Source organism: Ochlerotatus camptorhynchus, unplaced genomic scaffold, assembly GCF_037179485.1.
Source record: "Ochlerotatus camptorhynchus isolate MF236.1 unplaced genomic scaffold, CSIRO-AGI_Acam_v1.1 ptg000434l, whole genome shotgun sequence".
In the NCBI taxonomy this organism is placed as follows: Eukaryota; Metazoa; Arthropoda; class Insecta; order Diptera; family Culicidae; genus Ochlerotatus; species Ochlerotatus camptorhynchus.
In genome coordinates this window covers 8,877,983-8,905,198 of record NW_027040920.1, presented here as the reverse complement: position 1 = coordinate 8,905,198, position 27,216 = coordinate 8,877,983, and the positions used below count along the sequence as shown (strand labels likewise).

General features: G+C 41.5%; 1 protein-coding gene across 2 annotated transcripts in view; it reads left to right on the top strand.

The window, feature by feature from the left end:
• gol (goliath) overlaps window positions 1-27,216 on the top strand; it is a 281,563-nt gene that overhangs the window by 115,362 nt on the left and 138,985 nt on the right. For both annotated transcript variants that reach the window (XM_065234620.1, XM_065234621.1), the window contains exon 2: window positions 8,155-9,830. In XM_065234620.1, coding sequence (XP_065090692.1) covers window positions 9,278-9,830 — 553 coding nt within the window. In that variant the 5' untranslated portion in view covers window positions 8,155-9,277. The remainder of the gene's footprint in view (window positions 1-8,154; window positions 9,831-27,216) is intronic.

Here is a 27,216-nt window from a genome sequence, read left to right as displayed (position 1 = left end):
CCGGCCGAACTTCTCAAACACGGAAGTGAGCAGCTGCACCAGATGATCCACCGTATACTGCTCAAGATATGGGAGGAGGAGGAATTGCCCGCTAGTTGATTGAATGGTCTCGTTTGTCCCCTCTACAAAAAGGGACACAGACTGGAGTGCGCCAATTACAGAGGAATCACGTTTCTGAATTCGGCGTACAAAATATTATCACGTGTTCTGTTCAACAGATTGAGACCGCTTGAGGAATCCTTCGTCGGCGAATACCAGGCTGGTTTTCGTGAGGGTCGATCAACGACGGATCAAATGTTTACCCTGCGTCAAACCCTTGAGAAATTCCGGGAATACAACTTGCAGACTCATCATCTGTTCATAGATTTCAAGGCAGTGTACGATTCAGTAAAGAGAAACGAGCTATGGCAGATAATGCAAGAAAACGGTTTTCCGACGAAACTAATTAGGCTGATTCGTGCAACGCTGGATGGTTCGAAATCATGTGTACGGGTTGCAGACGAGATTTCGGCCTCGTTCGTGACCTTGGATGGGTTGAAGCAGGGAGATGCTCTTTCGAACTTGCTATTCAACATCGCCCTCGAAGGAGGGATTAGGAGAGCTGGTGTGCAGAGGAACGGTACCATCATCACAAAGTCGCACATGCTCCTTGGTTTTGCGGACGACATCGACATCATCGGAATCGACCGTAGAGCAGTGGAAGAGGTGTTCGCGCCTTTTAAGAGGGAGACAGCGAGGATTGGTCTCACGATCAATTCTACCAAAACGAAGTACATGGTCGCCGGTAGAAAGCGTGGGAGCAATAGTGATGTTGGTAGTGAAGTGGTGCTAGATGGCGAAAAATTTGAAGTTGTGGACGGATTTGTTTATCTTGGTACTTTAGTGACGTGCGATAATGATGTTACCCGCGAGGTGAAAAGGCGTATTGCAGCCGCGAACAGGGCTTTCTACGGGTTGCGTAGCCAGCTGAAGTCCCGCAGCTTGCGTACGACAACGAAACTCGCGCTGTACAAGACGTTGATTCTGCTGGTAGCCCTGTATGGCCACGAATCGTGGGCATTGAAAGAGGGCAATCGGAGAGCATTCGGTGTCTTCGAGCGTAAAATGCTGCGAACAATACTCGGCGGTAAACTGGAAAATGGCATCTGGCGGCGGCGCATGTATCACGAGTTGTACCAAGTATATAACGGCATGGATATTGTGAAGCTTATAAAACACGGCAGGCTACAGTGGGTTGGGCATGTGGCACGAATGCCGGAAGAGCGTCAAGCGAAGTCAATATTGAGCAGGGAACCCGGAAGAGGACGTCGGCTTCGGGGTAGGCCACGCACGCGTTGGCTTTGTGCAGTTGAGGAGGACATTAGGTCCTTGAACGTCCAAGGCGACTGCAAGCGATTGACTCAGAACCGAGACCAATGGAGACGGTTACTTCGTTCGGCGCAGATTTGAATTCAACGAGTCGTCGCCCAACAGGTATCAGGTATCAATCTCGAAAATATTTTTTAACAAAAAGCCCAATTAATTTCCTTAAACTTTGCCGTTCACAGTTTTTTAATCATACGCATGAGTTAAGATATAATTAATTAGGTTAACTAGCTAGCCGTATATGGGGCCAAACAGAAAAATACACTTTTCCCATACCGTCTCTTACTCATAGCAGAAATCATCAATAATAGCAATGATTTCACCGTGCACAAATCAATAATACGTTTGCTCCGATTCGTTAGTTCATAAGCCACAACATGAACCCTATTACAGCGCATTGTAAGAATATTTACACTCATTGTTCTCAAAACAAAAGAAGCGCTCCTAGCGAATCCACTTTTTCTACCATCATCAGTATAACGAAGAAGATCTAATGGCGTTTCAATGCGTTAGGACGGTATTAAAACTCGTAAAACGAATTTAGAATCAAGAAGCATTGTTAGATAGGAGAAATGTATGTAATGTCGGCCTATGTGTCCCTAATTTGGGCCCATTTAGCAATCGACTAAATTTTAAATAGCGACCAAAAATATCCTTTAGTACCGTCCCAATGACGCGTTCATCTAGATACAATTGAAGAATAACAGAATTTTAGCGATCGGCCCAATCTAAGGTTCATAGGCCAACATTAGAGCCATTTCTCCTATTTAATTATATCTCAAAATTGTTTAACTCTTTATCAAATCGTACGGATCGTATGACAAGGTGAATACATTTAGAAGCTATCTTTGATGAAAACATTCCATATTTTGTTCAAACCCAAGGGGCAAGACAGCTCCCAATCATGAGCAATTTCAGAGTTGCTTTTGAGGCACCTCGAGTAACTCACATTGCTCAGTGAGCTTGCTTTCTCACTTTTCGCATCACAGCAACATTTGAAGGTGCACTTTTTAGGCGAAGCCGAAAAGCTGCTGTCAAACAAAACAACACGAAAAGCGGAACTCGGAGACACTTAGATCATCTCAATTTAACCCTTTGTCTGTATCTTGGGGTCAATTTGACCCCAGGCCACTTTGATAGGCTGTAACTTTTTTATTTGTCAATGGATTTTTCTAATTCTTTCACGACTAGGTGCATCCACCGGAGCTCTATAATACTCGATAAAATTTACTTAAAAAAACTTGAAAAAATATTTGTTGGAAAACATTTATTGAAATACTTACGTTGTCTGTACCTTGGGGTCAATTTGACCCCAAATTAAAATTGCCGTATCTTAACGGATTTTCAATGGATTTCTTAAATTTTACACTTTTTGCATAGGTAATGTAGTGGGCTTCCCGTTACAATTATAAGATTTGTTTTAGGGGTGTATATCTCGGGGGAGGGGTCATTACAAAAATATACCCATGAAATGGCATATTTTGATGTTAGAAATGTTTGTATCACGAGATCCCAACCATATAGGATGTTGTCTTCTTTCTGTAAAGATGTTCAAAAATACAAGGTCTTCAAAACTATGGATAGCGTATGACAGAATTCATTCACTAGATGGCGCTAAAATAAAAATGATCAAGTTGCGCCATCGTAAATAAACATTCTATAACGTTATCTACAGATCCTGCACATACAGATGGTTCCATTCTTCAGCAAAGTTGTCCAGATGGGCAAGACCTTTCTTAAGGAAAAGAGTTTAGTTCAGAATTCACTCACTAGGCACCGCTAGAGTGACACTCATTGGCATTGATTGCCTTAACTTAACATACGGACTAGATAGAAGGTTTCCGTTTTGGGTAAAGTTGTTCTGATGGACAACACCTATCTTCAGAACTAGAGTTTAGTTCAGAATTCACTCACCAGGCAGCGCTAGTGTGAAATCAATTATGAATTGTTTGCCTTAGCTTAACACACGGCCTAGATAGAAAATTTCCGTCTTGGGTAAAGTTATTCAGATAGAAAAGATCTCTCCTAAGGTAAAAAGTTTAGTTCAAAATGCACTCACCAGGCAGCGCTAGTGTGACATTCATTTTATATTGTTTGCCCTAACTTAACGTTTAGACAAGATAGAATGTTCCCGTCTTCGGCAAAGTTGTTCATATGGACAAGACCTATCCTATGGTAAATAATTCAGATCAAAGTTAACTCACCAGGTGGCGCTAGTGTGGCATTACTTTTTCATCGTTTGCCCTAACTTAGGTTCCCGTCTTCGGCAAAGTTGTTCAGATGAACTGGACCTATCTTCAGAATTAGAGTTTAGTTCAGAAAACACTTACCAAGTTGCACCAGTGTGATATTAATTTTAAACTGTTTTCCTAACCTAACACATGGACTAAATAGAAGGTTTCCGTATTCAGCAATTTTTTTTTTTTTCAGATGAACGTTGAACGAGATTTAGCGAATAATTTTGAGCTCGAGCCTCTTGTGGTTGTCGACCAACGTATATTTCTCCTTTCAATGGATAGCTATTATCAGCGTAGCAACACCAAAATATCTTAATGCCGTACTTAGCAGGCTTGGCAGGCATATATTAGCAAAACGAACATCGACCTCTGGTGGGTACCAATTGTTCATCAATAGTGATGTTTTGTGATGGTTTATACATCGCTCTTAGATTTTCCTGGAACACATCCCATATTTTTCGCAATGCAGCTAGTTTGTCTTCGGCTAGTCTGACTTTTCTTGAACGCAAATCATCAAACCTTAAGAACCGTAGCAATTGTTGGAATCGCATCAATGACATAGTTGCTCTGAATATAGGGCGATTATCATTCTTCCACAAATCTGGTAATTCCTCATCCCATAATTTACATGCTTCAGCATAAATTAGCAATCCCAAAAATGCATAAATATCTTAGAATCAGTAGCTTTCGCTTTTCTATAAGATCCACCAGGATTATTTTTGAAAAAAAAAAACACTAACAGGAAAGTAATTTCACAGACGACGATTTTTGCTATATTGTCATCATTGAACAGTTTAAAGGCATCAACCGCATTCAACACATCTCTTCTTGCACTTACGGATAATCCTCGTTTATCACGTGTTATCACATCAGTGGGAGGTTGTGTTTTTGGAATAACACTCCACAAACGATCTTTTTTTTTCCCACAAACATGTTACCTACATCCGGTTCCGTAACGTCTGCATCTTCTTCGTCATCGGAAGACATTTCCTCGTCATGGTTAATACTTCCTTCATCCGTTACATCAAAATCAGAGAAGTCACCATCAAAGTTATCATCGATTTCCGCGTCCATTGAAATATTTCATCGCTCATCGCTGAGTTCCTGCACTTTTGGCGATTATGAGTGAACTAAACTCAAATTTGGGTCGTTCTCATTCGCCGTGTACAAAATTTTTGCCTAACGTCAGAAAGCTGCCTTTTGTTTCAGACCTTATCTAATTTGAATGTGAACAACTTTGCCTAAGACGGGAACCTTCTATCTAATCAAGACGTTAAGTCAGGGCAAACAATTCAAATGAGTGTGCTGCCTGGTGACTGAATTCTGAACTAAACTCTTTGTCTTAGCATAGTTCTAGTTCATATGAACAACTTTTCGTAAGACGGAAACCTTCTATCTAGTCCAAAAGTTAAGTTAAGGCAATCAGTTCAAAATGAATGTCACTCTAGTAGTGCCTGGTGAGTGAATTCTGAACTAAACTCTTTTCTTGCAGATAGGTCTTGTCCATCTGAACAACTTTGCTGAAGACGGGAACCATCCATATGAGCAGGATCTGTTGATAACGTTATATAATGTGTATTTACGATGGCGCAACTTGAGCATTTTCATTTTAGTGCCATCTAGGGAGTGAGTTCTGTCATACACTATTCATAGTTTTGAAGACCTTGTATTTTTGAACAACTTTACAGAAAGAAGCAACATCCTATTTGGTTGAGATCTTGTGATATAAACACCTCTAACATTAAAATATGCCACTTCATGGGAATATTTTTACAATGACCCCTCCCTATAGTAGATCCGCCCTCTAAAATGAATTTTGATAATCTAAACAGAAATTCCACTAAATTTACCTTACAAAATATTTGAAATTTCCATATTCCGTTGAACCTTCGCTGAGATATGACAATTTGAATTTGGGGTCAAATTGACCCCAAGGTACAGACAACGTAAGTTTTTGTTGGCACAGACGAAGGGTTAATAACTTTCGTTCGACCCTCACCAACCGTGAACGTGAAAGGAACCTGTTGCAACCTTACACTTACGACGTTCGAATGCTTATCTGGTTGATGTGGTAGAAAACCCCGATCTGCCTAACCAAATACACAAAATCTCAACACCGAGATTTTGCAGCAGCCGTCTCTAGAGGAAGTCTCTAGGATATGAAAAGAAAGTCGACGAAGATAATCTGTCAGTTTGTCTTCCTGACGGGTTTTCACTTCGGTTTCGTCCGGTAGATCGTTAATGGGTTTGAAGTTCAAACGAGGATCGCACTCATCGGAAACAGCAGCTATTTACTTCAAAGTCATCCTCCTCTTCGGGTTCGGCTGTGGCAGCGGCTGGACTGACGCTCTGGCTGAACATTCCACGGGTTAATGGTTTGTAGCGTTGTCTTCGGAGCTGGAATTGGGTGTTAATCGGTTGTTGCCCCACCGGGGAGATATTTTCTATACCGAAAACTGTGGCAGTGGGTGCCGTTGGAGGGGCCATGGTTGAAATATTGCTTACTACTAAATGTTTGCCATGGTGCCAACGGGAATGTTAGTCGAAAGAGGATCGGAGTTAGTTATTACCACATTGACTGGTAATGGCTTTTCCAATGGGCCTGCTGTTACGACTGGAGAAATCGAAGATGATGGGATCGCTGCATTATAGGTGGAATTCCAGATTTTTAGAAGAATATTTGAGAGCTTTTGTGATCAGAGATGATCCTTTCGGAGTGACGACTGGGCCTGGTTGCTGAGAAGGAAGAACAACCCTTAAAGCTCGTTGGAAGTGTAGGTTGTTATTGTTAGTAAGCAAGCACCGGCACAGGTTCTTCCTTAAGGTTCTACAAAGGGTCATTATTTTGTTTACTTCTTCTTTTTGAAATATTCTTCGATCATCATTTTCTAAATGTATTGGTAAAATTCATTGGAAGTGCATGTCCCCACGCCAAAACTGCCCATTTTTCATAAATATCAACTGGTATGGTGAGGAAAACTTAACCATCTCTTTTCTTCCTTCATTTCAATACAACAGCAAATGTGATGTCACACTATCTAGTGGATAAGAATGTAGCAGACAAAACATAAGCACTGCCAGACTGCGCTGTATGCAAGTTTGTTTACACCTCTGAGCGGGAAAGTGTATAACAGGCTACGTGCACTGCTGCCATCAACCCTTTTAGTGTTGAATTCAATATTCTGTGACTTTTTTAATTGGACCGGTAAAATGTTTAAAATTGTCATTTATGTTTTATTTAATCAGTTTTTGATATTTATCCACCATTAAATACATCCACTCATCTATGTTAATAAGGCAGACTTCGCAATTAATTGTTTTAATAAACTTAAATTCATTGCTAGAGGCATAACATCTGGCACCGCTGTTTCAATGATACTTTCACGATTGCTAGCAAAGCAGTAAAGTAGAAATGGTTTTCTTTGTGATGAATTTTGTTCACCAAGAGTTTTGTGAAGCAGTTGTTTTGAGTTTCGTGTATTCGATTGCGTTTAATTGTGCTATACTTCGAAGAACACAAGTAATTAAATACAGTGAATGTGTTTTACTTAGGAAATTTTCGTGTTTTACCCACGAAATACAAGTTTTAAATTTTCGTATTCATAATAAATGAATGTATGTGTAAACTAATGATGATGATTTTATGATATTTAAAAAAGAAGAAGAACACAAAATTACTTACCCTTTGTAGAACCTTAATATTCCAGTTATTTGAAAGGCTCAGGATACACTTGGGATTACTTTATTTACAAACAAAACTAACGTCTAATATGAGACGTATACCTATGTTTAAAAAGAGTAAACGTAGTAGACAGAGACAATATTGAGTTACTCGCGAGTTACTCGCTGCAAAAAAAGCAACTCAGAGTAAATCTGTCTCACCCCTTGGCCAAGAGCTTACAAATGGGTTATATTTTATTGTCTGAAAATTTGAAAAGGATCGGTCAACACGAAACGAAAATTAATTATTTTATTCGTGTATTTCACTTATACATTTTTGCCAAAATACCAGCCTTATACATTTCATAAGACAACCCACATACGTCCTATAAGAACGCATAAACTGTATGTGTGACCATTTATACATTTCATTTGACATATGATCTTCATTAACTTTTTGCAATGCGTCTGCTTATTAGTTAATTTATACATTTTATGAATAATCGGCAATGGAAATTTGCCAAAAGGTATAAGGGGATTTCTCTCCGTGAAATAGGTAATTTTCTACATCGTTTTTTTCCGTGATGCAATTTGATGTGGGACACCCTTAACACAAAAGACTTGACATCTCATTCTGCTCCATGCAGTCGTGCGCCTCAGTGTTTTTACTGAGGATTAATTAATTTTACCTTGATATGGGAATCAAAAACACACCCATGACTCGCTCCGATTCTGAACTCATTAAATAATTTATTCTGTAATCACCATATTCCAAACAATTCCCCAACCCGAACCAGCCTATGGGTGCCGTTCACACACCCGACGGCGCAGAATGATGACGTATTTAACTAACCGTTCCGTACTTTCCTCTTTATTTGCCGTATTTTTCCAGATCGAGTCAAGCGAGTTACATCATCACCCAACATCGCCGTCCGTGGCCGCTTGGAAGCGCTGAATAGCTAGAATCAGCATTTCGGAAGCCCCATTCAAGTTCAGCAGCGGCAGTAGCAGCAGCTGCGTGAAGTGAAGGGAAGGGTCATCACCGAATCGTGGTGTTTATAATAACAACAACAACAGCCCAGTTGATAATACTCGCCACTAGCTTTTAGCCCTGCCCCAACAATTCCCAGAAAGTGGACAGGGAGTGGAGTTTGGTGGTGCGAGGTAGAAAAACGTAGAGAGTGTGTATTCGCATTCAATTAGCCCTTTTCGACGACACACGACCTCCATCCACAGTCCCCAGTTAGTTGTTTGTCGTAGAATTTCGAAGAGCTCCAACCGCCGCGTGCAGTGGTTGTTGTTGTCAGCGGAATTGACGCGAAGAAGACGTCCCCTCGCCTCCTTTATGGTCGTGTGAAAAAGTCCCTTAAAAAGTAGCAAACAAACGCGCGCGCGTCCCCATAGTCTAACTAGTCTAGTACACACACGTCTGCTGATTGTGTGGGCGGTTATTTTAAGAAAGGCAGAAGTTGAAGAAAAACATTCTTTTCCGTGGTTTTTTTTTTGTTCCTGTACGAGCGTTCAGTGTTTCGCGAGTCAGTGATAAATGTTGATCGTCCCCAGGTTTCAATTAGCCCGTGCAGTTCGCGAAAGAAAAAATTCGCTTATCAATCGCGGTGTCCTGTGTGTGAGAGTGAGCTTTGCGCTTATCAAGCGGCAGGCGAGGGTAGAGAAAGCGAGAGTGCTTATCAATCCCCCTCAACCTGACATCACGACGACCTGATGGAGCAGCACTTTCTGCTCTGTGATTACAACGACGGTACCAATCGAGTGTAGTGGTCGCATTCTTGTTTTGTTTTCTGCGTAGTATCACAGTGACGTGGTAGCATCGGGTCAAATCACACATCGACCAAGGTCGACATGTTCTCGTTGTTGTGCTGCTGAAGAAGACACGCTTACGACGTGTGTGACATCCAGCGTAGCTTTTAGTTCCCAAACGACGTTCTCAAGCTAACGGTAGTGTACGGAAGAAAACAAAGAAGAAGAAGAAGAAGAAGAAGAAGACGAAGAAGAAGATGAGCAGAAAAATGTCGGCACTAAGCCATCAGGTGAACATGAACAACTTTCTATCGCTGCTGTTGGGTGCCTCCCTAGTGGCAGCCAATTCCTCTCCGAACCATGACCTAGCGTCATTCTCCCAACCGACCGAGTTTTCGAACGGTGTGTCGTCCTTTGCCCTTCCCGCCGAGGACCGAATGGCATTCGATAGCTATACCCTTGCCTACCTGAACTACTCCTACACCGACAGCAATGGGCTGGAAATTCACGAAGGTGAAGTCATCGGCAAGTACGGAGAAGGGCGGGTCCTGAATCGAACCGGTCTGCTGGTTCATGTGACCAAATCGGACAAGCCGGAAGATCACACCGGGTGTACCAAGGATTGGAACGGGACCGGAGGGCAACCGCTGCCCGCCGGAGGAATCTCGTGGATCGCCCTTATCAAGCGGGGCAACTGCAACTTTGAGGAGAAAGTTAAGCATGCATACATCCACGGTGCCGCCGGGGTAATCATCTACAACGATAAGGACGACTCGCGGCTGGATAAAATGAAGATTAACGACAAAGAACGTAAGTAAACTAGCAAACACTTGAACGTGAAGCATCCTATTTTTAATTAAAAAGTGGAATACATTCCATCCACCACGCATTGAGTGTTGACGTCATGTCACGAATAAAACAACCAATCGTGTGGCACTTTTATTGCTGATAGGTGCTCGACCAGTAAATTTGTCAGTAAATCCAGTTGTAACATGAACCATCATTGATTGATGTGGGACATTGCCATCGTTCGAAACGTGTATAGTGTGCAAAATTTCACACTGACTTGTGCGAACGGTTAAAGACTTCTCCCCCGGGATCTCACGAACACTATAGTGAGCTGCCGGTTGAAAACAAGTCACTTTTGATTTGCCGCGGCCTGCTTGTTTTCAACCGCGCTTTTTTAAGATTGCGCTAGGAGCCTGTTCATGAACTAAAGACTGGAACGCGCAAAAATTGGTCGACAAAAAAATCGTTTCTTTCAGTCAAAATTCATATCACAAAAATCTTCTTATTTTTCATTTGGTAGTTCAATACCGCTTTTCCTGATGCGGTATAAAACTCCTGTCCCGGAAGCTGCTTCAAATCCGCGTTCACATAAGTTTCGTCGTCCATGACGACACAGTAGAAATTTGTGAGCAGATTCGTATACAGCTTTCGGGACCGGTTTCTTTTTTATGTTTTCTTAAACATAAATACACCAATTTGAAGTTGATCAATTTTTGCGCGTTCCAGACTTTACGTTGCCAGTTTTTGAGAGGTTTCAGACGGGGGTCCTCCTGCGTAGACAATCGTCAATACATTTTTGTATGTCTCCCCCTCTTACAGCCAACCCCACACGTATTGACGCGAAGGGGAATTATTGACAATAATATTGATGATGTGAATACAGAAATATTGTCCATACCGATGTATTGACGTCAATATTGAATGTATTGACAATACGATTATTGTCAATAAAAGCAATCGTGTAGGGTCCACTTAAGATAAATACACGTCAAGTAAGTCAAATATCTTTGTGATCCTCATGACAGTTGATAAAAGCAAGATTTCATGGCTATGGCTAAATAATAAAGCGAAATCGAACCAAGTTCCAGGTTAAATTGCTCGAAAATAAATAATTATTATTTTGACTCGTCCTGCTCCGATTTGCATGAAACTTTGCATAATTGTTTGCTGTGGGCAATCATTCACATTTTTGTAAAAATTAGGCCATGTTGGATATTGTAATTATTTTTTTTCTCAATAAATTGTAGCACAAACACGTCATTTCTGATCGAAAGGTCGTCTGAGACAAAGCTTTTGAGAGAAGTTAAGTCTTCCTTCGAAATTTTGTTTAGTAATGTGGAGGAAAAATCCTAAAAAAGTGTTAAAATTCAAATATTAAAAAAAAAATACCTTAAATTTTAATACATTTGAAAAAAGCGAAATCAATATCCGACGCCATTTTGAAATCAAAGGTGTCGGCTTCTGGTTTAAGAAAAATAAGAAAATACCAAGGGGTAAGTTACTCAGCACATTGTGCCGAAATTAGATTCGGCACAGCTTGAGCACATCCATCGGCACAATCTTGTAGGCATTGGATTATTGTAAATACATTGAGAGCACTGCTGAACAACTGTCATTGAGGTTGTTCACAACATTACGTGCTGTTTGACTGACTGAGGAACTCAGATCAGAAGATCACTTATGTATCTAATGTAGGTTCTAGAGTAGTCTCAAGAGAACAACTCACACAAGACAAACTATAGCCGGTCTCCAACAATTTCCCCACCGGTTCCAACTCTTACCGGCCGCTGATAGACCGTTGCTTTTCACATCACGAAAGGCTAGTTTTCTGGTCTGCCTTTGAGGGCATTATAAAACCCTAAAACACAGAACTTTTATTATCCTATGAACACAAAACACCAACATTTCGCACATCCACCAATACGCGTCATCCTCAATCCGATTGATCTTCGCGATTTCTAACCAAAACAATCAAGGTGTCAGAAATACCGGGTTACGCTGATAGATATTTTACAAACAATCGCAGCCATTGGCACACAAACATGACCAGCACCATTGGCACATCTGCGGCACAATTGAGGCACACTGTCAAAAAACATGACTCAAGACTGGTGTGCGGAGTGACCTACCCCTTGGGGAATACGGTCAAATAGACACCCGCACAAACGCGAACCATAACTTGACCTTACCGAAAATGGTTGAGATTGTTTATAATCCTTGCTAAACTTTAACTGAAATGCTTATGGCACTTTACATGAACGTTTGTGTGATAAAGTTTTAACCTTATGTATTATGGTTTTTTGGAAGTGAACCTTACAAATAATGGGTTGTTAAGAACCATTGCCATTTCAAATTCTTGTTTTCTCCATACATTTTCGGAAAGAGAACTATACTTACCTTACCAATCAGACTAAGGCCTTGTTGTCCTCTGCTGTCCGAAGAAGTCGTCTCCACTCTACTCGATCCATGGCCACAGTTCGCCAGCCTCGCACCTTCTACTTGGTCGATTCACCTTGCCCGCTGCGCGCCTCTTCTTCTTGTTCCTGTTGGGTCACTTTCTAGAACCATTTTCACTGGTTCGTCGTGCGGCATTCTTACGACGTGTCCAGCCCACCGTAGTCGCCCAATTTTTGCAATGTGGACGATGGATGGTTCTCCCAGCAGCTGGTGCAATTCGTGGTTCATTCGCCTCCTCCACGTTCACCTTCCGTTCGAAAACACCAAGGGCGCGTTGGTCCTCCACGAGCATAGTCCAGGTCTCGTGGTCGTAGAGGACCACCGGTCTAATCAGCGTCTTGTAGACAGTTAACTTCGTGCGGCGGCGAATTTTATTCGACCGGAGCGTCCTCTGGAGTCCAAAGTAGGCACGATTCCCTGCCATAATACGTCTTTGAATTTCTCTGCTGGTATCATTTTCGGCGGTCACCAGTGAGCCCAAATACACGAACTCATCGACCACCTCGATTCCGTCACCGTCAATCTGAACTCGGGGTGGGAGGCTAACATTGTCTTCCCTAGAACCTCTTCCTTTCATGTATTTTGTCTTTGATGCGTTGATGGAAAGTCCAATCCGTCTAGCTTCAGCCTTCAGTCTGATGTAAGTTTCCGCCATCATCTCAAAGTTCCGTGCCATAATGTCAATGTCATCGGCGAAGCCAAGGAGCTGGATGGACTTCCTGAATATCGTGCCACTCGTGTCTATCCCAGCTCTTCTGATCACACCTTCTAACGCGATGTTGAACAGCAGACACGAAAGTCCATCACCCTGCCGTAGCCCCCTTCGAGATTCAAAGGGACTCGAGAGTGTCCCCGATACTCGAACAACGCACATCACTCGATCCATCGTCGCCTTGACCAATCGCGTCAGTTTGTCCGGAAATCCGTACTCGTGCATAACTATCGGTCAACTTTACGTGGAATGTATCGCGAATCGGTAAGCCTTAATTTACAGGCAACCAATTCACGAAATATTCCACATAAAGTTTATCGATGTTACAAAACCATCCATGGACCTTACTGACTACCATAACCATTACCATTAAAGTTCTCAAACATAAGTAAAAAGGTTCTAATATAATTCCTTTTCCGAAAATGTATGGAGGAAACAAAAAATTGGAATGGTAATGGTTCTTAACAACCCATTATTTGTAAGGTGCACTTCCAAAGAACCATAATACATAAGGTTAAACCTTTATCACACAAAGTTCCATAACCATTTCAGTTAAAGTTTAGCAGGGATTATAAACAATTTTTAACCATTTTTGGTAAGGTCAGGTAATGGTTCGCATTTATGCGGGCATCATTTTGGGTATTTTTTTTAATCGGGGTGACGTCTTGAGATAGGAAATCGATATCTGACGCCATTTTGAAATCAAAGATGGCGGCTTCAAGTTTAAGAAAATATGGAAATACTGGAACATACCCCCATCAATATGGGTACTTTTGGAACCGGAGTGACGTCTTGAGATAGGAAATCGATATTCGACGCCATTTTGAAATTCAATATGGTGGCTTCTGGCTGTAGAAAAATTTCCATCAATATGGGTATTTTCGAAATCGGGGTGATAACTAGAGGCTGCAATTCGATATCCGACGCTATTTTGAAATCAATGATTGCGGCTTCCAGTTTAATAAAAAAAATAGGAAATACTGTCAAATACCTATCAATATGGGTATTTTTGGAATTTGGGTGACGACTAGAGACAATTTGAAATCCAAGATGGAAGCTTCCAGTTCATGAAAAATACGGAAATACTGTCAAAGTTCCACCAATGGGGTATTTTTGGAATCCGGATGATGGTTGGGTACGGGTATTTTCGGAACGAGGACGACACGTAGATGCCGAAAATTGATGTCAGAATCCATCTTAAAATCCAATATGGCGACTTCTGGTTTCAGAAAACCTGGGAAATACTGTCAAATACCCATCAATATGAATATTTTCGAGATCCGAGTGACGTCTAGAGGACAGAAACCGACATCCGATGCCATTTTAAAATCCAAGATGGTGGTTTTGATTTCAGCAAAAGTGTAAAATACTTTCAAATACCCATCAATATGGGTATTTTTGGAATCGCGGTGACATCTAGAGGTCGGAAATCGATGTTCGACGCCATTATGAAATACAAGATGGCAGTTTTTGCTTCAGAAAAAGTGTGAAATACTGTCAATTACCCATCAATATAGGTATTTTGGGAGTTGGGGTGACATCTAGAGACTGGAAATCGATTTTTGACATTGTCTTGAAATCCAAGATGGCGACCGGGTTCAGAGAAAGAGTAAAATTCCCTACAATATGGTTATTTTCGGAAATTGGACGAAGCGTCGATGCCGAAAATCGATGTTCGATGCCATTTTGGAATCCAATTTGGTGGCCATCAGGTTCAAAAAAGTATCATATAGCCTTCAATATGGGTTCAGAAAAGAAAGTATTATATACCCTACCATATAGGTATTTCTGGAACGGATACGACGCGTAGATGCCAAAAATCGATGTTCAACGCCATTTTGGAATCGAAGATGGCGCCAATCGGGTTCAGAAAAAGTGAATACACCCTACAATATGGGTATTTTCGGAACGGGGACCATGTGCAGATGCCGAAAATTGATGTCAGACGTCATATTGAAATCCAATATGGCGACTTCTGTTTTGAAAAAAAAACCTGGGAAATACTGGCAAATACACATCAATACGGATATTTTCGAGATCCGAGTGACGTCTAGAGGCCAGAACCAGATGTTCGATGCCATTTTAAAATCCAAGATGGTGGTTTTGGTTTCTGGAAAAGTGTGAAACCCTTTCAAATACCCATCAATATGGGTATTTTTGGAATCGGGGTGACATCTAGAGGTCGGAAATCGATGTTCGACGCCATATTGGAATGCAAGATGGCAGCTTTGGCTTCAGGAAAAGTGTGAAATACTTTCAAATACCCATCAATATGGGTATTTTTGGAATCGGGGTGACATCTAGAGGCCGGAAATCGATGTTCGATGCCATATTGAAATCCAAGATGGTGGCGATCGGGTTCAGAGAAAGAGTAAAATTCCCTACAACCGACGAACCGTCGATGCCGAAAATCAATGCCCGACGCCCTTTTTTTTAGTCCAATATGGTGGCCATCAGGTTCAGAAAAGTATCATATAGCCTTCAATATGCGTATTTTAGGAACGGGGATGATGTGTAGATGCACAAAATCTATGCTCAATGAATGCCATTTAGAAATACATCGGGTTCAGTAAAAGTATCATATAGGTATTTCTGAAACGGATACGACGCGTAGATGCCAAAAATCGATGTCAGACGTCATTTGGAATCCAAGATGGCGCCAACCGGGTTCAGAAAAAGTGAAATATACCCTACAATATGGGTATTTTTGGAACGAGGACGACGCGTTGAAGCCGAAAATTGGTATGTTACAAGATTAAGATTAGAGAGCATTCAATGGAGAGTCTTATGCTTGGCTCTGTGTAATCGTCTTTTTCTAAACCCGATGGCTGGCATTTTGGATTACAGAATGCCCTCGTTAAACTGATACTGTGTGGGTACTATCCGGATCGAAACTGGATATTATCCCTATCTACTTTTTGTTTATGTCCGGATACTTTTAAAACGGATTCGATCCGGATAATATTATAATAAAGGGTGATACGGTCAAAATTTGGTCAAGGGAAAACGCGTGTAAATCGGTGAAATCGTTTATTTAAAAAATCAAATTAAATTTCTTTTTCAAGTTCAATTAGTATAAAATTCAGGAAAAATATTCAGTTAGGCTTCCGCTTTTCCAAATCCAAATTGCTGGGCCTTACGCTTGACCCCTGTCATCAGATTTTGTACAGCCACCTTGTCCACCTTCTTCGCCGCAGAAAGCCAGTTTGCCTTGAACTGCTGCTCGCCCTTAGCTGTTTTTTTGGTCTTCTTTAGGTTCCGCTTGACAATAGCCCAGTATTTCTCAATTGGGCGGAGCTCTGGCGTGTTGGGAGGGTTCTTGTCCTTGGGAACCACCTGCACGTTGTTGGCGGCGTACCACTCCATGGCCTTTTTACCGTAATGGCAAGATGCCAAATCCGGCCAAAACAGTACGGAACAACCGTGTTTCTTCAGGAAAGGCAGCAGACGTTTATTCAAACACTCTTTCACGTAAATTTCTTGGTTGACAGTCCCGGAAGCTATGAAAATGCTGCTTTTCAAGCCACAGGTACAGATGGCTTGCCAAACCAGATATTTCTTTGCGAACTTTGACAGTTTCATGTGCTTGAAAACATCTGCTACCTTTCCCCTTCCTTTTGCCGTATAAAACTCCTGTCCCGGAAGCTGCTTGTAGTCGGCTTTGACGTAGGTTTCGTCGTCCATTACCACGCAGTCAAACTTCGTCAGCATCGTCGTGTACAGCCTCCGGGATCGCGCTTTGGCCGTCGTATTTTGTTTATCATCGCGATTTGGAGTCACTACCTTCTTGTAAGTCGATAGTCCGGCTCGTTTTTTGGCTCGATGCACGGTTGTAGACGATACACCCAGCTTATTTGCGGCATCTCGGAGAGAGAGGTTAGGGTTTCGCTTGAAACTACCGGCAACTCTCTTTGTCGTCTCAGCGGCTTCCGGTTTTCGATTTCCCCCCGATCCAGACTTCCTGGCTGTCGACAAACGTTCCCCAAACACTTTAATTACATTTGTAACGGTTGATTTGGCAACTTTTAGCGATTTTGCCAACTTTGCGTGCGAGTAGCTCGGATTTTCGCGATGCGCGAGCAAAATTTTGATAAGGTGCTCTTCTTGCTTGGACGGCATTTTGACAACTGAAGAGTGAATTCCAAAATCAAAATAGGAGCAACATTCTACACACACACACCTTCAAAATGAGGGGTGTTCAGGTTTTTTAAATGCAAAATTGAAAGAAATACGTCAAGTTGATATTGACTAAATTTTGACCGTATCACCCTTTATTGGAACAAAATATCATGCTTGATATTGATTTTACAAGCCCCTTTGATATTGCGAGACTATTCACAACGTGCAAAAATCAAGCTGAGAGTTGAATCGATACAAAAATGATTCCGTTGCACATCGTTTTCTTAGAAAGAGAAAGTATAGTTTGCTATCTCTTTTTACTCTTCACCGATGGCAGACACGAAGTGACTGCTGCCAGCCGTTATGAAAGTTTCGGTTGCGTTTGGGTGTAAAGCAAAAATCATGAAGCTCAATCTCACCACAGTTTGTTGAGATTTGCAGCTGATGAGTTTTGTTAGCTTAGCTATTCCGAGCTGCGAGCTGTGATCTTGGGCTTTGGTGAGATTTGATTTTTTGATATTTTCCCAATACTGCATCAAATTACAAGAGAATTGAAATATTAGTTCAATGGAACTCAAATCTTGTCCCAAAAACACTTTGGCTTCATCCGGATAGATTCCGGGTGTCCCGGGAGAATCAACAAGTATCTGATAAGGTTCAAACCTATCAAGCGACACCTCAAATTACACGAGAATTCAAAGGCTAATTCAATGGAACTCAAATTTTTTCCCCATCTAGACGTATTCCAATCGCCCCGAGGGAATCAGCCGTTATCCGATAACCCATCATGCGACACACCAAATTGCATAAGAGTTCGAAAACAAGTTCAATGGATCTCGTATCTAGTGCCAAGAACCAAATCGGCCACATCCGGACATATTCCGGGAGCCCCGGGGGAATCAGCCGATATCTGATTAGGGTTCAAACCCATCATATGACACATAAAATTACATGATAATTCAAACCCTAGTCTTAGATCTAATTTGGCCACATCACGTTGTGTTCCGAGAGCCCTGGGGGTAAGCTGCCAATTATAATATCCTTTGGCTGCCGGGTGTGGCTTCGGTGCTCCTGAACCGACTATTAGGCGAGTGATGATGTGATACGGGAAACTGGTGAATTGTTAAGCTCTGGATGAAGTTGAACGATTGCGACATCAGTAACATTCTGCACAGGATGAATAAAATACCTTGTTGGACAGAGTTTATGGTCCAGATTGGCAAGATTCACCGTAGATTGTTGGGGGAAGTATTTCGGTATCGTGGTCAAAAACACCTCTTTGCTAGCAGCCCGGTTGGCGCAGCGTGCTCAGCGTACATCGCACAGTATCTGAAAAACAGGAATGCATAGGAGTACGCGGACCAATTCCCAGATGCAGCCAGGGCCATCATCGAAAACCATTACGTTGACGACTATCTGGATAGTGTGGAGACGGTAGAAGAAGCGGTAGAGCTGATAGAGGAAGTGAAACATGTGCATTCCAAAGCTGGGATGGAGATTCGAAACTTTTCGTCGAACTCCTCAGAAGTGCTCGAGCGCATAGGAGAAACCAGCAAAGTTCAGCAGAAGTCCCTCAAGCTGGATTCGGATGTAGAAAGAGTACTGGGTATGGTATGGAGACCATCAGAAGACGTTTTCAGTTTCGAGATCAGTCTGAAGGAGGAGGTTCGAAACATTGTGGAGAGTCAGGATGCACCTACAAAACGTCAAGTCCTACGAACGATCATGTCTCTGTTTGATCCATTAGGGCTGGTGGCACACTTCTCGGTTCACGGGAAGATACTCATGCAGCAAATCTGCAGAAGTGGAGCGGATCGGGACGAAACGATTCGTGGTGAGATACTGGAAGACTGGCGCAAGTGGATCGGATTGCTTGCTAAGATAAATGAAGTCCGTGTGCCAAGATGCTTCTTCATCGGATCAAGAGATACACCGAAAGAGACGCAAATTCATGTCTTTGTCGATGCGAGCGAAAACGCGTACGCATGCGTAGCGTATCTTCGGAACACGAGTAATGGGAAACCTCAATGCACACTGATAGCTGCGAAGACAAAAGTAGCACCGTTGAAACCCCTCAGAATTCCGAGGCTTGAGTTGCAAGCAGCTTTAATCGGTTCACGACTGCTGGACAGCGTTTGCAAGGCGCTGACATTGCCAGTGGCCGCTCGATTCCTCTGGTCAGACTCGACAACCGTTCTCGCTTGGCTGAAGTCCGAGACTCGACGATATCATCAATTCGTCGGCTTCCGAGTAGGAGAAATTCTGAGTACGACTACCGTTGATGAATGGAGAAAGGTTCAATCGAAGGTAAATGTAGCGGATCAAGCGACGAAGTGGAGAGACGGACCCAGTTTTAGACCCGAAATGATGGAACCGGACGAGAGCTGGCGAAAGGAAAATTCAGAGGAGTATTCGACAGCAGAGGAACTACGAGCAGTCTTTCTACATCATCGAGTCATATCGCCACTGATCATAGCTGTTCAGCGATTCTCAAAGTGGTCGAGGCTTCAGCGGACGACCGGATACGTTGTTAGAGCGACGAAGGTGAACGCTGAGGGCCCACTTACGCAAGAGCTGCTGAAGGCCGAAGCCATGATCTTTCAACAGGTGCAAAAACATACATATGCTGATGAATACGTCACGCTTAGCAACAACAATGAGCACCCAGACGCGGAACCGAAGCAGATCGCAAGAGCGAGTGCATTGTACAAGTTGAGTCCGATGCTGGACGACGATGGAGTTCTTCGGATGAATAGCCGTATCGCAGCAGCACCGATGGTAACCAATGAAATACACCAAAGATTTTGCTTTGCGAACAGTATCACCGCATGGAAAGTTCTGGAAAGATGAATCCGGAAAGCCATTGCCTAATGTGCGATCGACTGGACAACGTCGACAACCTGGTCCAGTGCGACAAGTGCGACGGATATGTGCACTTTTCGTGTGGGGGAGTAGGTGATTCGATTGCCGATGCAGATCGGAGTTTTACCTGCAGGAGGTGCGTTGATAGGGAAGAAGTCGTTAAGATATCTTCACACCGCACTAGCAGACGCTCCCACACGATGTCTGACAGTAGTGTCAGTGCAACACGATTAAGGTTGCGGCTACAGCAGCTGGATACGGACCGGCAGATTAAGCTGAAAGAGCTGGAAGATGCTGAAAAGTTTCAGCGACTACGACGTCAGGTGGAAGCTGATTTCAAAAAGCAGCGGTTCGAGGCACTCGAAGCCCAACTGCTTGAAGAGGACCAGAATCGAAGCGTGAGGAGCAGAGTCAGCTCCAGGATCATCCGTGAGAACACCGGTAGGTGGATTGGGACAGCAAGTCAGGCAGAGGGTCAAGTAGTTACCTTGCTTAAAAATGCTGTTAACACTACTAATACACTCACGGATACAGCAACTCGAAACCAATCGAGATCCGGAAGAAATACACCTGTAGGCAGCTTTGTAGCCGAAGTCGTAGGTACGATTCAACCAAGTGAAGCAGTTTTCACGTCGACAAGCGAGATAACGCTGCAGAAAGGGGAATTGAACACCGATACGACTGGATCTCAAGTGTCGGCAAACAACGTCGTTGGTCAGCAGGAAGAAGTGATTCCAGCCATCGCATCAACAAGTAAGGAGGATCAGATCGGTCCAGGAAAGTCTACGACCATCAACAATAACTTCGGGACGCCAGTGCAGAAACAAAGTGAGTCACAGCCCACTGATGGCCAGCATTCTGAACGAGTGGCTTCTTCAGCGACGAGCATTATGTACAGGGTGTCGTACGGAGGTGGAACTTCAGTACATTATGGTATACCCACCAGTACAGGTCAGTCGGAAATGGACCAGATGAGGATTAGTCGTAGCAATTCGAATGTAGGATTACAACCAATAGTCGAGGTTGTTCAAACCAGTACTCCAAAACAATCACTCGTAGTTCCAATAGCAAATCAATCCAATCAGTTAGGGAGTCTGCCCAGTGCGTTCGCCAACAGTAGATGGTGTAATCTGAACTAAAGCTGCCCGGTGATATTGGTTTAGTATATGGAATAAATACAATTTAATTAATATTTATGTATATACATTCAAATCGATAAAGTTTATCTGGCAGCACCGAGAAAAGAAACCAAAATTTGCAAAATTACAGCTTTGCGCCAAAATTAGCTGAACAGATTCAGATAGCTTAAAATTTACGAATAAGATTCATTTTTAGAAAATAGAAGATCTAAGCTAAAATAGCATCTGGAAGTGATGAATCGGGAGATGCATTAGATGGCAGTGTTGGGAAAATATCAAAAAAATCAAATCTCACCTACTCCCAAGATCACACTTGATTTTCGTAGACAAAAATCAAAAAGCAAACAACTGCGGTTGATTTTGAAAGCTGTGATATCGCAGCTCGGAATATCAAGCTAAGAAAAACTCACCAGCTGCAAATCTCAACAAACTGTGGTGAGATTGAGTTTCATGATTTTTGCTTTATACCCGAACGCAACCGAAGCTTCCATAACGGCTGGCAGCAGTCACTTCGTGTCTGCCATCGGTGAAGCGTAAAAAGAGATAGCAAACTATACTTTCTCTTTCTAAGAAAACGATGTGCAACGGAATCATTTTTGTGTCGAGTCAACTCTCAGCTTGATTTTTGCACGTTGTGAATGGTCTCGCAATATCGAAGGAGCTTATAAAATCAATATCAAGCATGATATTTTGTTCCAATATAACGCGTGATATTGCGAGTGCATGAGAGCGGAAAAATATCATTTGATTGCTGATTTTGCCACCACTGCTGGATGGTAACATAAACTTCCTCAGAAGCACTCTTTCTAATTTCTCTGAAACTAAAGATGGATTTCCTCTGGAACTGTCTATTCTATATTCATTTAAATCTGCCTTTGGAACTACTTATAGGCTATACTTGGAACTGTCACTAGAGGTCCTACTAATCAAATATTGGAAGCAAAATTAGTGCTTATTGAAGCAAACAAATTTTATAATCTCTAATTTGAATTTCAATTTATGTTGAGTAGGACTTCTAGTGGAAGTTCCAGGAGTAACTAACTCAAGAAAAATATGCTTACAGCAGAAGTCTCTCTTACTTGCTCCAGAAAACCTTCGGGCTTCCTCTATAAGTCCTTTGAAAAATTAAATACGCTCGATAGGTCCTTTGGACATATTCCAGAAATCCTTTGAACATATTCTTAAAGTCCTTGAGTCTTACTCCAGCAGATTTTTAGACTTACAAAACTTTTGGACATTGCTTTTGGTGATGTGGTGGTGTTGGTGTTTCCATTTCCCAGCCACCTCTGGCTACCCAGTGATCGGAAAACAGCTAAAGGCTCTTCCCGGGAATTCCCGGTAATTGGAAAGTATTTTTATCCACTGACCAGTTACAATTTTCGGTAGTTATTTATTAAAATTTGAACTTCGCCAGGATTTCCCCCGGAAGATTTTTCCGACATTTCCTATTGATGATTTCGACCAGTTTCTACGGAAGGATTCTTATGATTTCTTTGGGAGGTTTCGTCCGACTTTGCATGGAAGTTTCTTTCAACATCTCCCGGAAGTTTTTTTTAAACTTGCCCTGGAAGAATCTTTCATCTGGCTGCCTAAAATTGCATGCGTCTTCTGACTCGCAGAAATTTCGTTTGACTTTTCCTGGAAGTTTCTTCTAACATCGCCCGCAAATTTCTCACATATTGTCACAGAAGATTCTTCGTCAGGAAACTTTCCTGACTTTGCCCTATGGATTCGTCAAGCTTTCTCCGGAGATTTCTATCAATTTTCCCCAAAAGTTTTTTCAACTTTCTCCGGAAGTTACGGTGGTGTATTTCTACTTCGCCAAATTTTTTTTAAGCTTATTTCACTCCGAAATTTCTTCTGACATCTTCATACCTTCCCAAAAATCCTTTTGGTTCGTTTTCCAATTTACACGGGAAGTATTTTCAGAGCTCCCCTGCAAATTGCTTCGACTTTTCCAGAAAGCTTCCTCCAACGTCTCCTAGAAGTGTCTACTGGTTCCACTGGAGATATTTTCCCCAAAGAAATCCTGGGTGGTGCGGTAATATTTAAAAAAAATATGTTTAGCATGGTTTTTGTAAAAAAAAACTAATTCCCGGGAAGTCAAACTAGTTTCCCGGGAATCAGGAAATGATAATTCTGGTTAATTTTCCGGGTAGGAAATACTAGGTGCTGTGATTTCAAGACCAAGGAAGTTGGAATTTGGCCAAATGTTTTCAGATGATTATTTTTAACTCATGAAAATTAATACTCAATCTCACAAAATCGATCAAAAAGGTTTCTCATGCCTGAAATGAGGAAGCTCATCATTAATAATATTTATTAATAAATACGGTGTACCGTGATTAGCAAAATAGTATTTACGAGCATTCATAACGGAAGCAGGATATAAATCTCAGAGAATATTTAGCTAGAAAAAGTCAGAGTTAGGATCAACTCTCTCCAGAAACGTCCGTTGTTTCCCCTGATACTCCTGCAAAAAGACATCAATAGACACGAGTTGTAAGAGGGTAAACAGGAACGGGTTGAATTTTCATCGTCTGGTGTTTTGTTGTGATGGTCTATATTTAGCACAAAAGGAACATTGTTGAACGTGATCTTTTATTTAGCTGTTCATCCCAAGTCCAAATAGGTTAGTTAAGGCCAACTTCATTTTTGATTCTATTGCTATCACCTGAAAGTCTTTGGAATAATTTCTGTGAAATCTCGTGTCATAGAAGAATATGTGGGAATCGTGATTTGATTTTTTGGACAGTCAACATGCAAACTTTTTGAATATTTAACTTTAAACAATTGAAAATTTACGAAAATATTAGAACATCATCATCCGCAGAATACCTTTAGAATTATCTCTAGAATGTCTTAAAATTTTTGTCCAAGCGATGATTTTTTTAATCTAAGGTCTTGACAATTACGCCATATTTGATATTTTAAATGTTCTGTTGTCTAAAATCTCGGCAAGTTCAAGAATGTGAAAAACTGGCTCAGTCTCAAAATCTCGAAAAAAAAAAATTCATGTTATCTTCGACAAATTCCTTAGTCCGAGATTTAAATATAATTCCGTGGAACTGTTTGTTTTCTAAATAAACGTCCTCGTCCCACTCGGCTTTCGAAAAAAAATACATGTAATCAAGAGAAATTTAAAAATTTCGAGACTGTTAACCCAAGAGTTGTCGCGTCAAAATTAAAGGTATTAAGGTATTTGCAAGCGAATAAAATCGAAATTTACTCCAATTGTAATTCAAGGTCAACTCTTCCTCTAATGATGTATAAAGATTTGAAAAATATCCAACGATTTTTTTGATGAAAATCATGTGTTTTTTGTTTATGCGAGTGCACTTAGTGCTGCGCGAGTACTGGATGGTTAAATACTTTTAAAATTTCGAACTTATGCTTATAAATTTATTTAAATTATTAAACATAATTTGACAAGTCACAATTGACAATGCAATTTTGGAGCCTTTTGAAGTATTTCAGTTTACCTTCTTATTTATATGAATCCGGGAAATTTATGATCGGCAACCGGGAAAAACTGGGAATGTAATAGTAAAACCAGTGGCGTCCCGTAATCTCACTTTTTACCTGTGCACCAACTTTCAAAAATAGATTTAATGTCATATTCATACTCGAATCGGTTGAAAAATACACTTAATCTTCTAGTTTACGCGATATATAGCCAATGCAAGCAATATGTTGATACATTGTTTATATTTTGAAAGTTGGTGCACAGGTAGATTGAGGTTAAGGAAACGCCACTGAGTGAAACAATGAAATTCATTTCAACTTTCTCAATCCGCATCGTGCTCTCTTATTTGCTTTTTGCTGAAGGAAGTGTTTCTGCTGCCCAAAGCTACAACAAATTTAAACAGCACTTCTCAGTGCTAAAAATTAGCTGCAAATTTTCTACCTTGTTCGATTCTTATTCCTCATCGATCATTGTTTGGAGCCTACTCGAGGTAATCCTGGTGGGATGTCGATTTGGAAAATTCCTCTTCGATTCTTCAGATTCTTATGGTAATCTGATTGGAAGTCGATTTGGAGAAACGTTCTTCTACCACCATGGCACCTAAACGCAAAAGAAAAGGGCAATCTCTTGATCCCTCTTCTGATCAAATTAATTTGAGCAATCAATGCTCACGGATGATGCGAATGATCCATCATCCAGGCAATTCCATCAAACATTCCCGGCTCATTGCCAAGAAGGAAAAGGTCAACCCTATTGTGATAAACACTTCCGATTTCCATGCTCTTCGCACGGCACTTTTGAACTTCGTTTTTTAAATTCAAGTTTTCACTTCAAAAAGGACATCGGGGTGAATGCCGTGTATTGGCTAAAACCAGCAACACATATTTTTTTTACTTACGACACCAAAACTGTACGTCTGTTCAAGGTTGTCTTGAAAGGTCTGCTCAGTTGTGAATCGCTGGGTCAGGTCAAAGATTAATTGACAAAATCACTTGGAGATGAGACTTTTTTTTTTCAAAACCGTTTGAAAATCAAAAAATGGTGTAGAAATGATTAACCAACTTTTGATAGTGTGCGATCAATAACCCAAAATTCTAGCGATGTCGGTGGTGTAGTGATAAGCGTGACTGCCTCTCACTCCCAAGGGCCTGGGTTTAATCCAAGTTGGCGCCGTCGGGATTTTCTGAGGCATAAAATCTCTGATCACGCCAGGGTTGATGGGTCAATATGAGGTAGGGTCCAGGTGCGGGAGCTGCTGGCTTCGGTAGCATTGATACTCAGTACAAAAAACAAGATCGACAGAAAACAACAACAATTTCAAATGTGATTTCATGGTGTACTCGACTAGACTAACAACCTGCAATAAGATCACTTGAAAAGCTCATTCTATTTCTTTTATTTGTTGTAACACTGTGTTAGTTTTCAAAACATGGATTAAGAACATTTAACAGAAATTCAATGGATTCAGTACAGCTGACAAAAATGGTTCGCGTTGAACGGTACTCACGACGAGTCATGATAAACATATTGTCATAGTGACGCATTCAAGATATTTCGGTCCACACCCTCCTCTTTGTATCACAAAATCTCCGATGCTTCAAAATAATCACAGTCAATTTGTGTGCTGCCACAGTCATTCAGAACTTATTTTCGGCTTTATAACCTTTTATGAAATTACAACATACGCAGTTATTTAGATAAACCACCCTGCCTCTCCTCCCATCCTAAAAGTCGCACCGTTCGGGGAAGAGAATAAATATCCATGTCAACACAATTATCTCTCGCTGTCTGGCAAATTCAGACACGGTTTGCTAGTTAGCTGGGTTCGTCATCGAGCGCGCCATGCGGCGTTTTGGCGCTTTGTACAAACAAAACAAACACTATGTGCGCTGCCAGGGGCCAAAGGGGCGCACTGATATAGTAATAAATGTAATAATGCAAAAGTTTGCTGTAACGTAGCTGTAGGTGCTAAATACACACCCCATCTGTATATCTATCTGTTGCTGTTGCCATGATGGCACGACATACGCGCGCCATTCATTCGACCAAGCTCGACATTCGTGGGACTGAACGAACGAAAAGTTCTCAACCGCTCATGATTATCGCCTCATGCAGGAGACTAATTATTACAATTTAGGTAGCGATTGTTTTTCTCCCACCAGCAACACCGGTGGACGATTTTGAGAGCTTAAGCCTGTGGCTAAGAAATTCATTTGTATGCCGAACGTGAGTAGTTCAAATATTTCAGACAATCAGAGTCCTGACTCGGATCAGGAAGCTGGGAATTCGATTGCGATGTTTGATCAATCAGGTATCGGAACAACGATTTAACGTTTGGATGATAGTCGTAATTGAGTGCTGTCACAAGCATTTGTCGTGACTGGTTGAACCGTAAGCTAAATGGTCCTACATAGGTCCTTTTTTTAGCATCGTCATCCTATATTTTGTGGTTCGATTTAAATGGTCCCGAGATTGACATTCCTGAGTGTTTACCGGTTTTGGGAAACAGAAACAAGTAGAACGAAGGTCGTACAAACACGGCATTCGCCAAATAACTACAATGTGAACGGTTCAAAGAGATTTAGGATTCCGGAATTTGAATGTTTACTTTGCTCCTACCTGAGAAAAAATATCACTTCCAAACGGAGACAG